The sequence below is a fragment of the Mustela erminea genome, chromosome 10 (genome assembly GCF_009829155.1).
Source record: "Mustela erminea isolate mMusErm1 chromosome 10, mMusErm1.Pri, whole genome shotgun sequence".
NCBI lineage: Eukaryota > Metazoa > Chordata > Mammalia > Carnivora > Mustelidae > Mustela > Mustela erminea.
Genome location: NC_045623.1, coordinates 22,218,169 through 22,233,784, shown reverse-complemented (window position 1 = coordinate 22,233,784; position 15,616 = coordinate 22,218,169). Strand labels below are relative to the sequence as shown.

Below are 15,616 nucleotides of genomic sequence, written 5' to 3'. Positions count from 1 at the left end.
GGAAGTTTGGCTGTTATTGGTAACGTTTCCGAGTACAGGTAAGAACAAAGGTGAACTCATGGGCAAAAATGAAGGCTGTGTTCAACTGCTTTCAGAGGGATTGATCTATATCTCTAAAAGGAAAAGGTGAAGGAAAAATCTGGTATTTGCTCATTTGCTAATTACTTCGTAAGGTTACATTAACTAAATAAAGCAATCTGGATAACACAGAAATGAATATATACCTTTCCCGCTTAGGAGATTTTTTTTTAAAGCATTGACAAAATTCAAGTCTCATCAAGTACTTACAATAAGACAAATTATGATTTATTTCCTTGGGTATTTAAGAAGCAAGCTAGCTCCTTTTACCTTCTGACAGCAACGGTGGAGTAAATATTTCCAATCGTCTAAACTCCTCTGGTTCTGCACTCATTAGTGCATGCAATTAGTAGAAGCCAGGCATTGACTGATTTGATTGACGTGTGTTTATTTTCTCTCCTACACACCGTGGGATCACAGCACGAGAGTGATGAAAGAAGAGCTATAATCTGCAACCCAGGGTAGCACGGCTATTTGTTATAATCATACTTACAACTGGACCCGGTGGGCCCTGGGGACCTTCCCCTCCTTTCAGCCCAGGTGCACCCTGGGAAATGAGAATAAAAACAAAGAAAATGAATCCATGTGACTTGAATATAAATAGGAGGTGTATGATGGATAAAATGGAGATGGTAAGAAGTGTTTTAGGCACAAATATACATTGTCATATATATTACGATAATCAATGCTTATGTTGAGGCATCTCCCCTTAATGACTTATGCATATTTAGTTAAGTCTGAGAAACATGGTTCTGAAAAGTAATCTCATTTACATGCTTTATCGGTATGCTGCGTATACCTGAGCTCCCGGAAGACCTCTTTCACCTGGGAAACCACGCAGTCCCGCTGGTCCGTCCTTCCCTGAGACACCTTGAGGACCTGGGTCACCCTAAGGAATATAATACACATCAGTCATAGAGGGTAATTCCTACATGTTTCTATACACAAAGCTGTGACTGCCTCTAACCTGTAAGGGAAACCTAAATGTCATTCAATAATGAGAATATTGTGTGGAATGCCGTAGACATTAAAATGAACTGACCACTACCTATGTTTAAGACTGTGTATAAATGCACGGCTTCATGGCCAATGGACCTAAGGGATCTTATGCTATTGTTCAGTCACACCTTAAAGTACAATAAGCTGGATATTTTACTGATATATTTTTCTGATCTATTTAAATACTATGCTAACATGTAGAGACCCTATGGACAAGTGATGAGAAGCCAGAGTGAAAAATAAATGGATGTTTTCAGCCAAGAAGTTTCCTTGAGTGTGTCATACCTTTGCACCTTCTTTTCCTGCAGCACCGGGAAGACCTTGCTCGCCAGGGGGCCCCGGAGGGCCAGGATGTCCTCGTTCACCTATTGGACCAGTCTCACCAGTTGGTCCCTAAATTGGATCAGCGAAATCTCATTAGATTGCTCTTTTACTTTTGATAAGGATAACAGAAATCCCAAAGAAATAGTGCTCCTTTTCACAGAAGGTTATCATTTTCACTTATTTCCATGCTGTCCTACAAAACAGAAAAGCACCATATCTGGGAGGAGTCTGAAAAGCAGTAAGTGTCATCCTTCGTTAGGACCTGATTTACGTAGGTAAATTCACAAAGCTATTTTCTTTGTTCCATACAGGAGTGTTTCAGAGCGAGGCCAAAGTATTGTTTAAAACTCTGGTTTTGGGGCGTCTGGGTGGCTCAGTGGATTAAGCCGCTGCCTTCGGCTCAGGTCATGATCTCAGGGTCCTGGGATCGAGCCCCGCATCGGACTCTCTGCTCAGCGGGGAGCCTGCTTCCTCCTCTCTCTGCCTGCCTCTCTGCCTACTTGTGATCTCTCTCTGTCAAATAAATAAATAAAATCTTTAAAAAAAATAAATAAAAAATAAATAAAACTCTGGTTTTGGGGTGCCTGGGTGGCTCAGTGGGTTAAAGCCTCTGTCTTCAGCTCACGTCATGATCCCGGGGTCCTGGGATGGAGACTTGTGTCTGGCTCTTTGCTCAGCAGGGAGCCTGCTTCCCCCTCTCTTTCTGCCTGCCTCTCCTCCAACTTGTGATCTCTCTCTCTCTCTCTGTGTCAAATAAATAAATAAAATTAAGAAAAAAAAAAAACTGTGGTTTTAACTAGTTTCATCCCATTCCCTCTTTTTATATAAGAAGTTGAATGAGTTTAGGATTAAAAGAGGCATCAGTACCACATCGGTAGCTACTCAATGAATCACTGCTTGATAATAAGCCTCGGTCCCCTGGAACCCAAACAGCCAAAGCAGTTCTCCTTGGAATTTTCATGACTGGAGATCTCTCTACAGTTAATCTATATTCATTTGACAAAGTCTAGGGAATGTAGCAGGGAGATCCTGCAGGCCTCGAGTTTGGGCTGGCAGCTCCTCCCGGCCAAAGGCTGTAATAAACAGCCCGCTCCCTTAAATTGCTACAAATGCCAAAGTGAAAAATGTCAGGTCATTTATGTGTCCCCTGAGTGGTGCTGTTCTGTGGTGCTAAAGTTTAATGAGCTTTCAAGTGTAAATAGAGAATGGTGACCAGTTGCTCTGTATTTCCACTTAGAATAAAGCAAAATGAAGGATTTAAGTTAAAGACATATAAAGGGAAAGTTTCCAGATGCTAAGGCTGTTAAACAGTGGAATGTATTGCTGAAGGTGTTTATGCATTATCATTCCCTGTTATTTCTCTAAAAATGCAACAGATTCTTAGCCTCTAGTATAGGAGAAAGAATGCATCTGCCTTATATTTGAGTGTAAATTTCTAGGTTTAAATTCTTTTAATTGTATGTTGCTGAAAGTCCCCAATTTATCATTAATGTACAAACATACAGTCCACAGAGGAATTTTTCTTGAATATCTGATCACTGGAATTTCAGTAGCAAGCAATATAAAATTGATCCAAATTTAATGGCTATCGCCATTGAGACAAAAATGAGCAGTGATTCATATGACTATAAAAAAGAGAATAAATATGAAATATCACAATCAATATTGTTCCTATTAAATCACTTCTTTTTCTTAACCTGAAAATTAGGTTACTGAAATCAGGAATTGGATTTTCTCTCTTAAAAGAACCAATAAAGAAAACTAACCCAATGAAAACGCATCCCCAGTAAAACACCTGATATTTTAACAACAACAACACAAAGATCTCAGAAGCCAGGTGTCTACATTAGGCAGAGATGAATTTTCAAAAGGGGTAAGGTCCTGAAATAATCAGTTAAGCCCCTTGATGTTTACATGCTAGTTGGACTTTGATTTCATTTCTATTCACAGATATTGAATGTAATAGGAATCATTCTTTAAGTTATATCTTTTCACAGAAAATTGCCACGAAGTTGCTTATAATGAAAAAAAAATAAGAGTAGCTAATTATTGAGGGAGTTTTTTTTTTTTTTAATTAGAACTGATAAGCAGTTAAGGATTTTTCAGTACAGAGGTATGTGGGTGGCTCAGTAGGTTCAACAACCAACTCTAGACTTTGGCTCAGGTCCTAATCTCAAGGTTGTGAGATGTCGCCCCGCATGGGGCTCCATGCTCAGTGCAGTCGGCTTGAGATTTTCTTCCTATATCCCTTCCCCCACTCGCATGCATGCTGTCTTTCTAAACAAATACATAACATCTTTAAAAAAAAAAAGAGTTCTTTAGCACATACATACAAAAGTAGGCAAAAAAAAAAAAATCATGCAAGTATGCATTTTTCTTTTCTAAAAGAATAAACAGCATTTCCCTTGCTTCAGAATTCATCTCTGGAATTAAATGATTAATCATTCCAAGAATTCTTCATTTTTGCTTCTGTTACACATATTCCTAGAAAGAAGATGCGGTTTTTTTGCTTCTCTGCTTATCGTTTGTGTGTTTGTGTGTGTGAGTATGTGTGTGGGTGTATTTGAGTTACAAAGTCTTAAGAACTAATTATAGGCTGAGAAAAAAACTATTTAAAGCAATTAAATAATTAAAACACTTATTCAACTGCTCTTGCTCTTTTGCTATTATTTGTTATTAGCAGGGGTAAAATTCCGCTGAGTAAACTAATGTGTCCTTTCCATTCAATGACACTTTGCCAGAATAAATATTTCCTATCTCACAAATTATTTTATAATTCAACATATTGCATCAATTTTTGAGACTCTTCCTGCCACCTATGTTGAACAAACTGTCTTTGTCATTATTTAGGCATATTCAAAGATTGCAACTATTTTATCATTGATGGAAATCATTGTTATAAAGACAAAAATCTCAAGAAACATGCAATATACTACAAATACTATAATTTAAGGGAAAAATCTGTGTTCAAAGCTTTATATTATATTTCTAGTGTATTATACATCTAAATCTAATTTCTACTCAGAAATCTGAAGTCATTTTGTAATTTGAAACATGGGGAAAACATGATGGTCAACCTTTCTAATAAACCGTTTTGGTGGTTTTAGCAGATTGGTACTGTGTTCGGGGTTTCATGTTAACTTCTTTGTGAATTTTCTGACTTAATCTTCATTATTTGTTTTATTCTCTTTTATTTTGCAGCCAACTGAAAAAAAATCTCTTCAGCTAAGATTGCAACTATTTTAAGGTCAGTTGCATTTATTTAAATATGATGTAAAATCTCAAATACACCATTTTGGATCATAATAAAATGGGAAGATTTGAATAGAAAAGATGAAAATGTAAACAGGAAAATAAATCTTATTAGAAAAATAAAGTAAAGGGACATACCTGTGGTCCAACGACACCCCCTGGCCCAGGGGGGCCAGTCTTGCCTTGAAATCCCTAAGGAAAGAAAACATAATCCGTTAAAACATGAAAAAGCATAAATTAAAATTTGGTTAAGATAACTCGCATTAAAACAAAGTCACTTTTTGGCTAAAAATACTTATTTTAAAATTTATTTTATTTTATTACCCTTCCTTCCTTTCTTTCTTTCTTTCTTTCTTTCTTTCTTTCTTTCTTTCTTTCTTTCTTCCTTTCTTTCTTTTGGGGGGGATGAGCAGAGGAAGAGGGAGAGAGAGAGAGAATCCCAAGCATGAACTGAGCATGCAGCTGGACACGGGGCTCAATCTCATAACCTTCAGATCAGGCTTTGAGCCAAAATCAAGCCAGATGTTTAACTGACTGAGCCACCCAGGTGCCCCTAAAAATACTTATTTTTAAATGCTTAAATATCAGTTATTACATTCCAGTTTTCTTTAAAATTCTAAATTTACCACCCTCATTATTTCACATTACAGTCCAAGGATTACTTTTAATAAACTTAAAAAAGAAAAGAAGACCATTGGATGACGACGGAGGGAGAATGTATTCTGAGCCCTATTCTGCCTGGTCAAGCAAGAGTGAGAATTTTAACATAGCAATGTTGTGGATAAAATAAATGATGATTTAGACATTCTTGAAACAGTCCACTGGTTCTATATACAGACATAAATCTATGGTTTGTGATACGAATGCATTTTCCTTTCCTGCATTCCAACAGAAAGCAAAGTAAGAACAGAATCAAAACAAAACAAAAACAAAAACAAAAAATCAGGATGTAGAGTCCATTTATAAAAAGAACACTGCATGATTGGTAATCATGTCAGCATTTTATCAGTATTCTTTCTTCAAGTTCCCCCAAATACAGTTACAAATGTACCTTGCAAATAATGCAGCCATTAAGATAAAATCTGGGAGATGTAAGCAGTGGGTAGTCACTAAACAAAGCCTTTGAGCATATCTTTCCGTGTCTTTATTTCTCTAGACTCCTGGGTTAGTCATTCTGTATGACTGTTCTATGACTGGCAAATTTCCTTCTCATGTAAGTTAATTTACATTTAACAGGTGGACAAGTAGCTTCAAAATATGGGGAGAAAAACCTTCAGAACTGAATTAAAGCAAATGGCCTTTGCCGAAGTATTGACGGCAACATGAGACTGGAAATAATAAGACTGAAAGCACAGGGCAGAAACTGTAGTCCTGGGGCGCCTGGGTGGCTCAGCGGGTTGAAGCCTCTGCCTTCGGCTCAGGTCATGGTCCCAGGGTCCTGGGATCGAGCCCCGCATCGGGTGCTCTGCTCAGCGGGGAGCCTGCTTCCTCCTCTCTCTCTGCCTGCCTCTCTGCCTACTTGTGATCTCTGCCTGTCAAATAAATAAGTAAAATCTTTAAAAAAAAAAAAAAAAAGATTTAAAAAAAAAAAAAAAAAGAAACTGTAGTCCTGTGTTTATACAGCAACCTCCCAGATAACGGACTGAATTATTAATAGTAACAATTTTTATAGTAGGGAAAAGGAAAATAACCTATATTTGTAATTACTTGAATTGACATTTCAGGGAAAGAAAACAGATTTCTTTTACTTTTTAAAATCCATTAATTCTTAAGATCAACAGGGTTTCTCTTGAGATCCTACTTTCAATAGCAAAACAGGGGCATCTGGGAAGCTCAATCAGTTAAGTGCCTGCTTTCAGCTCAGGTCATGATCCGGGGTTCTGGGATCGAGTCCCACATCGGGATCCCTGCTCAATGAGGAGCCTGCTTCTCCCTCTCTCTCTGCCTGACACTTCCCCTGCTTGTACTCTCTGTCAAATAAATGAGTAAAGTCTTTTTAAAAAAAATCTTTAAAAAATAGCAAAACAAACTAATACAAGGGGACTATATCATAGAATATGTTTTACATTCTTAGCCATGCTGATTTTCTAACACTTCTCTGAATATAAACATACACCAGGTACTTGCATAGCCTGTTCCTTCTGTCTGGATTACCCTCCTCCTAATTTCTGATCGCTAAGTTTGAGATGAAGATATAAATGCAATACTGAATGTGAAAAAAAAAAATTAAAGTCTTAATTTTTTTTCCTTAGTAATTGTAAGAGCAAGAACAGCACACAAAAAAATGCTTATAATAATAATTAATGAAAATCAACTGATTAAAAATCAATGCTTAATTGAGGAAATTCTGTGAAAAATGTGGAAAGAGAAAACCTTGGGTGCTAGCACATCTGACTAGGTGACTGATTCGAGAGAAACTGGAGGACAGCTTGTTTATGTTTGCTCCTCTAATACATTCAGAGTATTTGCAAATATCCAATAAATGTAACAAAGACCTTGAACAAGAAAATTATATAGTTCACAATGGAGTGTGCTTGTTAAATACTGTCATGTAATAAGACTACACTTGCCATTTAATTTTAGAATAATAAGTTAAATTGTGTTTTTCAAAGTCCCTGAAAATGGAGATAGCTTTGCTGTGTTGGGTCTGCTGTAAGACCCAGTAAAAATGTTAACTTCTATTCTGATAATCTGTAGGAGACTAAGTTAATTTTAGGATGGCTGTAGGATTTGGTCAGTGTGTTCCTGAGACAAATTTGGGTTGTTTCAGTATAACAGAAATTATTTTGAATTATTGCCAGTGGCTTAAAAAGCTTTGAATTGTAAAACAGGAGAATGACACTTCAAGGAATTCTCACTGGGGATGAATCTCAAATATAACAAAAGAATTTTCCCCTTGAAAATAAGGTGACACATATATAGCAGCATATGGCTGCTCTAGATTCTGGTTCTTTCTGTACAAGGCAATCCTTTGAATCCCAGTCAGCACAGAACAAAGCGGGAAAGAAAAGTTCCTGACTGCAGGATGATGGATGCACTCTTGCTCTTCAAAGTGGATTTGAGGGGCGCCTGGGTAGCTCATTCGGTTAAACAGCTGCCTTCGGCTCAGGTCACGATCCCAGGGTCCTGGGATCGAGCCCCACAACAAGCTCCCTGCTCAGGCAGGAGCCTATTTCTCCCTCTCCCTCTGCCTGCCGCTCGGCCTATTTGTGCTATCACTCTGTCAAATAAATAAATGAAATCTTTAAGAAAAAAAAAAAAAGTGGATTTGAATCAGAGATACAATTTTCCATTTTTCTATGAGAAACTACTGAAGGAGAATATTTATCTTAGAATCACTAGTTAATATGCTATTTTAATATGCTTTGTTTAAATTTAAATGTTATATATAATATAGTTCCTCTGGTTAGAAGGAGAAGGTCTTGATTAAATTGAAGACAAAAGGGATTTTATAATGCCTATTCTCTAGGTACCCCTTTTCAAAAGACAGTTTGAAAATATTCTAGAGTTACACCCACAAAACTACACAATGACTTAGTTAAAAATGATTGACTGCAAGATTTGAATGAGCGTACATTTGCAAATTGGAGTATGGATTCTCCACTAAAGAGTTTATTTTATGCTCCTCATGCAGATGTAATTCCCGGGAGGAAACCCAAACAATTTTACTCTTTGGTCTCACTAAATCATATTTGATTCTGCTTTTGAAATCCAAGACTTTGAAGTTTACAATCTGACTAAAACGAAGAAGCTGTTACACTAAGCATCATCACATGGTGAGCAAAACAGGAATTGAGTTGTTGCTGATAGACTGTTTATCCTACGCAAAAAGATCATCCTGTTTTCAGATTTGTTGCTGTGTGTGCACTACAGTGCAACTCCAAATGTGTCTTCATGCTGGCTGCGTGCCCTAAAATGACTTCGAAACACATCGTCAAAGCTAGTCTGTGTTGTGATTTCCTTAGGAAATCTGGATAAAATTAATCAATGGTGAGATCCAAGAATTGAGTCCAAGGAAATGTGCTAAGTTATGGTAACTTCTGATGAAATTAACATCCCCCTGGAAAAGCCAGACACGTGGTTTGGTAACACTAGCAGAATAAATAAACAAACCCACTGGGATTTTTAAACCATACTTAAAGTGCCAGTTTCCCCCTTGCCCAAATCACTGTTATTCATAGAAGGTATTCAGACAAATTATTTAATGTTATAGTCTCACAATTTTAAAATAAAATTCAGGGGCGCCTGGGTGGCTCAGTGGGTTAAGCCGCTGTCTTTGGCTCAGGTCATGATCTCAGGGCCCTGGGATCGAGCCCAGCATCGGGCTCTCTGCTCGGCAGGGACCCTGCTTTCCTGCTCTCTCTGCCTGCTTCTCTTGTCTATTAATGATCTCTGTCTGTAAAGTAAACAAATAAAATCTTTAAAATAAAATTCAGTTACATTTTTCATTTACATTTTCTCACTTGAGGCAAAAGGATGTATTCAACAGAGTTACAGATTGATGTTGATGATGTTCCAACACCAGGAAATATTTCATCCTTTTGTTCTGGATAGAAGAATGTATTAAATGCACGGCCTAGTGTACATGTTTCCTTTAGAGAGGGGATGTGTGACAGGGTTGGACAGAATATATCTTTAAATAAATACTTCTTTGAAAAGGTCAAGGTTGACAACCTTGGAGAGGTGTCCAAAAGATAATGGGCTCTTCTCTGTCAGCTCAACTCTCAAGTGCTGTTCTTGACAGTAAAGACAGTAAAATCAAACCCCATATCCTCAAGTATATTCATTTGTGGTGGGATACAAATTTAGGTCAATTTATGTATTTTATATATACATTTTTTAAAAAAAAGTTTCAATGAGATTAATTTCTCCATTGTCCAAAACCTAGTAATCCTAATAAAGTAGCTTTTTGTGAAATGATGAGGTACTAGAGATGGAAAATTTGAGGCAAAAGGGTGGGGACACTTACAGTCTCTCCACGTTGTCCAGGGTGTCCTGGCAGGCCATCCTTCCCAGGTGGTCCCTGAAATCACAAATATTAAATACCACAGGTCATAAATATTCCTTGAAATTGTTTATACTTAAACGTTATCTGTTGGACAATTTTCTCATCATATTTTCATTAAGTATCATATTTTGATGTTCTGTTGATTTTATATACAATAGTGGTATGTGTCTCTATCTCTTTAGGATAATTCTATCTGTAACTGTGACCAAGAGAAAATTGTTATTACTCCCTTATGAACATTTTACATTTATAAATGATTTCACTAACGTTTATTTTAAAAAAACACATTCATACAGATCTGTGTTTTTAATTTTACAAAAAGGTTTAGCTCTTCGGTAATTGACAAAGGAGTGTTTTTCCCCTCTTTTTTGGTGATCTGTTCCTAACTCAATTTCCTGTGCATCAAGATCTGGATAGCAGAAAGATGGTGTCCTCTAGTGGTGCTCTGAGCTTCTAACTGATAAGAATAAAAAGAAATACAAACCTAGAAACAAGGGCAATTCGTCTTTCAATTGCTTCAAATAAAGGGAAAAAGGTCAGGTCTATGTTCAATTTTAGAAGTCGTCAGGGCCAAATTTTCCCAGCTGGTTTTCTTAAATATCCTCTTGGACACATAATGTTTGTTAAGCCCTGGACAGCCGCTCTACTATGTACCGCTTTCTCTAAAGGATGCTGTCTGTGTCATGACTGAAGAAATAAATGAAGCAATTAACTGAGTACTTAAAGTAAACAACTCTGTGTGGTTCCTCTGTTTTAGATACTTAGTAGAACTATAGATTGCTTCTTTAGTCTGCACTATGGATTAGTCATCCTGCTCAGAAACCATTAAGTATTGGGGTCAGATTTCAAAACAGGTTTAATAGGTAGATGCAGAAATATTATTACCCTCCAGATAAACGAAGAGAAATGATCATTTTAGTAATATTTTTAACCATAACAGATACACCTCTCACACCCTGTTAATCATTTAAATCTACTTATTTTAAAAATACATTATTTACAAAAATCCATTTTCAAATATCAATTATTATTATACTAAGTTAGAAAATGAGGCTTTCTTTCAAAAGAAGATTATTTTCACTGACAGCTTTGTTTCACTGGAGTAAGGCTTTTTGACTTTGGCTTCAAAAGCTCAGGAGAAAGGCCTGACTCCGGTCCCAGCTCTGTTCCCTGATCTCATCTCATCCCGGGCTGCCATGTGAACTAACAGCTCTGAATTAATGACTGTTCTTAGGACACTTCACAAGATTATCGCTTACTCAGTGATCTGCTCATGGTTCCCATGATCACCTCAGTGAGTCTAGTGTCAGCCTCTGAAAAGACCAACACTGGAGTGTTTTTAATCAAGGCCCCAAAACATTTCTTCTTTCTTAACCACCTATTACATATTTTTATGTATTAGGCACTAGATATGCAGTCATGTAAGAGTTAGCTCTGCCCTCAGTTTAAAGGTGAAGCACAGAAATAAGTAGTTAATTGATAGCAGACTTCATGTAAGTTCAGTAATTCAAAACAGTAAACAAAAAGTCTATAGTGTGTTATTATTTTGATACATATAGGAATAAATGTACTGTCAATTGGGGGCAGGAGTTTTAACTAAAAACACAGAGTGGCAGCTAAAGGATAGTATACAGAAATGGGGCATTCCCCCCACCCACAGTACTAAAAGGCCTCTCAAATGATGTGTTTTGCCATCGGCATAAACCATTTACACATTTTCTAACAATCTGTAAATATATATTTCAATATCTCATTACATTTGCTGATTTGAGAAGCACAGGTTACACTTTTATTGCAAAATATCATAATCCTTTAAAATGGTGATCTTAGGGGCGCCTGGGTGGCTCAGTGGGTTAAAGCCTCTGCCTTCGGCTCAGGTCATGATCCCAGGGTCCTGGGATCAAGCCCCGCATCAGGCTTTCTGCTCAGTGGGGAGCCTGCTTCTCCTCACTCTCTCTATGCCTGCCTCTCTGCCTACTTGTGATCTCTGTCAAATAAATAAAATTTTTTATAAGTTTTTTTAAAAATTAATTAATTTATTTATTTGACAGAGAGAGAGATCACAAGTAGGCAGAGAGGCAGGCAGAGAGAGAGAGGAGGAAGCAGGCTCCCTGCTGAGCAGAGAGCCCGATGCGGGACTCGATCCCAGGACCCTGGGATCATGACCTGAGCCGAAGGTAGCGGCTTACCCACTGAGCCACCCAGGCGCCCCAAGTAAATAAATTGTTTAAAAAATCTTTAAAAAAATGGTGGTCTTAAATCAAAACAATGTCACCTTGGTATAAATACAACGTGATTTTTAATGACTTTCCTACATATCGTGAGGGAACAGTGTTAATAGACTACATAAAGAATTCATATCATTATCATTTTTTGATTTAAGTATATATTTCAAATATTAAGTGATTAATTCTAAATAATTATAATGCTCCCACACTACTATCCAATAAAATAAAGCAGAATGATTACCAAATAATTTCACAGCATTAATTTTAAAATAATTTTATTGGTCAAAATAGAATGCACCTTTGATGTTGTTGAAGGGTAGTGGCAACAAATTTACCAAAATGAGAGTGTACAAGGCAATCTGTGAAAAGACACTTATAAATAAGTGTTAAGGATATTTTTTTCACTTCCCACTAGAACTGAATTTTGATTTTTCCTCTTCTATAAATAGAATGTATCTCATAATAGTTGTGTTATAAATCTCAATCATCTTGAGTTAAAATTCTTCTTCATGGGGTAACTATATTCTGACACTGGCATGACATTAACAGACTCTAAACATGAACATTCCAAGCCTTCGATACATAATCCATTTGTGTATGTGTATATGTGTGAATTTATATATAAAAACATACACACACGCGTGCACACACACACACACATTTTCTGATTACAAGGAAGATGAGCCGATTTATTTGTAGGAAAAGGAGTTTGGCTCTCACCCTCCACCTGAATTGCTTCTTTCCATATGAAAGAGATGAAGGCATTTCTGTCCTAAATGTTATAAAACTGCATACCAGAGAAATAATAGGTACTTTTAGTTCATGCTCTGATGTTTCATTTGTCACAGAAACAGAGTACTAAAATCATTTTGTTTAGCAGTGAAAGCAATGTTCCTTAACAGTGTCCTGCCTCTCCAACTAGTCTGCTTGCTTCTCAAATGTAGGCACTTATTGTGCTTCTAATACTTCTTAGAGACAAAAATGCATGCATGATTAATGGCTCAAAACTTGTTGAAAGATACATGAGAGAATGGACTGAAAAAGCCTGAGGAAAAATGGGTCAAACGGTTTTCCTTGACAATAAAATTACATTACATGAAGGAAACAATTCTTAGCAATATGTACAATATGTACAAATATAAATGATATGATAATGTGGTACTTATATATATCACTGGATTTTATGTTCCTAAACAATGATCTATGCACACAGCTTCAAAATACTTATGAAAAATGTCTTATGGGGGCGCCTGGGTGGCTCAGTGACTTAAGCCTCTGCCTTCAGCTCAGGTCATAATCTCAGGGTCCTGGGATCGAGCCCCACATCGAGCTCTCTGCTCAGCAGGGAGCCTGCTTCCCCCTTGCTCTCTGCCTACTTGTGATCTCTCTCTCTCTGTTAAATAAATAAAGTCTTTTTAAAAAAAATGTCTTATGAATACATTTTTGGAACTGTGTTTTCAGTTCACTACATGTGTAACTTTGCGTGACTATATTACATTTTGAAGGGAACTGACATGGTGGGTAAACAACACTAAATACAGGTAGTACTGATAATATCCTATATTTAATACTAACTATTTGCATTAAGCCTTTTAAAATACTATAATATAGATAACAATTCTTTTTTATATGTTTGCAGTAATAAAGCAAAATATTGTTGAAAATAATATTTTAAACATAGTGTCTAAAAATTGTTTCCAGGGTGCCTGGGTGGCTCAGTGGGTTAAAGCCTCTGCCTTCGGCTCAGGACACGATCTCAGGGTCCTGGGATCAAGCCCCACATCGGGCTCTCTGTTCAGCAGGGAGCCTGCTTCCTCCGCTCTCTCTGCCTGCCTCTCTGACTACTTGTGATCTCTGTCTGTCAAATAAATAAATTAAATATTTTTAAAAATAAATAAATAAATAAAATAAAAATTGTTGCCAAAAGTAAGAGATGGTGTCAACATTTAATATTTACTATAAGTCAGTATTTCATGATAAATAATTCATATTTTGAAGATGTGAGCTAAAGTCACACTTTAAAGTTATCAGTAAAATTGAGAATTATTCAATTCAATAAAAAATTGGATGCCCATATTCATTTAGTTATAAATTATTTTCAACATATTTAAAAGTATAATTTAATCAGATGTAATATTTATTTAAAATTTTAACATCCTAGTTCAGAACTTTCTGAATTGTTTCTTTATGTGAGATTGTTAAGGGCTATATTTGGTTAACTATAATTATTTGAAAATAGAGAACTAGGATATACAATTTTTGAAATACTGGCATATATAAAAAGCCCCATATAACCTCCTCATACAAGGTGAATGTTGTGGTTTTGTCAAAAAGATTCAGTTCAAAATCAATTTAGAATATTCAGCTGAAAAATGTATATCAATGAACCCCCAAAAAGAAAATATCCAGAATGTGAATAAAACTACTAGTAATGATTTAGTTATCTGTATTATTGCAGTGAAAAAACATTTGGTTCTCAAATTATTGACTGAAAATTTTAACTATACTTAGCTTCCTGCTGAGTTGATCATAGCCAAACTACGTTCGTTTTATTTTTGGTCAAAATGTTTTTTATCTTTGTTACTTAAAGTATGGCCCATGGAGCAGTAGCATTGACATCACCTGGACCATTGTCAGTAAGGTAAAGAATCAAGACTCACCCCAGACCTATTAAATCCAATCTACATTTTTAACAAGGTACCCACACAATTTGTATGCACATTAAAGTTTGCATAGCATTATCTGGTGTAGACCGGAAGAGTGACTCACAAATTTTAGCGTGCGTCAGAACTATCTGGAGAATTTACTAAACACATGGGCCGCTCTCTTGGAGTTCTGACTAGCTGAGCAAGGTAGCATGTCTAAGAAATCTCCAGTGGTACTACGATGCTCTGACCCAAAGAACACACTTTGAGAACAACTTCCTTAGACACATAGGTGTTATGGTCTGAAACTGTGTTGAAATGCATGTTGAAATCCTAAGTTATACGCAGAAATTCATATATTGAAATCCTAACCTCAGAGGCGATGTTATTAGTCCCTTGGGCCTTCGGGAGGTGCTTACCTCACGAAGATGAGAACTTCAGGAATGAAATCAGGGACATGAAAGCAGCCCGGGAGAGCTCCCTAACCCCTTCTGCCACGTGAAGACACTATAGGAAGTCTGTTACTTGAAAGAGGGCCCTCACCTGACCACACTGGTATGCTGATCTAGGACCTCCAGCCTCCAGAACTGTGAGAAATACATTCCTGTTGTTTATAAGCTAGCTGGTCTCTGTGTGTGTTTTTTTGTGTGGTTGGTTTTGGCAGTTTTTTTTGTTATTGGAGCCAGAATGGACTAAAACAGTGGGTAAGTTGATTCTAGTTCTCATAAATAAACTGAGTAGACTGCTAAGAAAAGAAGCAGAAAACAACTGAGCGTTGAGCATGTCCTATGTTTCCATGAATATTTAAGTATGAGAATAAAGGATTTCAGTTAACTTTGTGAAGCTCTTTGAATATCTCAGCAAATTATATAAAAAGGGGGTATAAATCAAGAAGGTTAGCATTACATTGTTTAAAAGAATGCATTATGGAGACAAAAATAATAAATACAAATAAACAAATTATAATGAGATGTAAGTAATGTCAGAATGCTAGAGAATATTTAGGAAGTGACATTTTGACAAATACATTGGGTGATGGAAGACAAAAGAGAAATACTGATAAAATAAATATTTAACAATCA

General features: G+C 36.6%; 1 protein-coding gene across 6 annotated transcripts in view; it reads right to left on the bottom strand.

The window, feature by feature from the left end:
* COL11A1 (collagen type XI alpha 1 chain) overlaps window positions 1-15,616 on the bottom strand; it is a 201,878-nt gene that overhangs the window by 65,507 nt on the left and 120,755 nt on the right. For all 6 annotated transcript variants that reach the window (XM_032302425.1, XM_032302426.1, XM_032302429.1 and 3 more), the window contains 5 exons: window positions 9,623-9,676; window positions 4,792-4,845; window positions 1,363-1,470; window positions 878-967; window positions 572-625 (listed from right to left, as the gene is read on the bottom strand). In XM_032302425.1, the coding sequence (XP_032158316.1) occupies window positions 572-625; window positions 878-967; window positions 1,363-1,470; window positions 4,792-4,845; window positions 9,623-9,676 (360 nt within the window). The remainder of the gene's footprint in view (window positions 1-571; window positions 626-877; window positions 968-1,362; window positions 1,471-4,791; window positions 4,846-9,622; window positions 9,677-15,616) is intronic.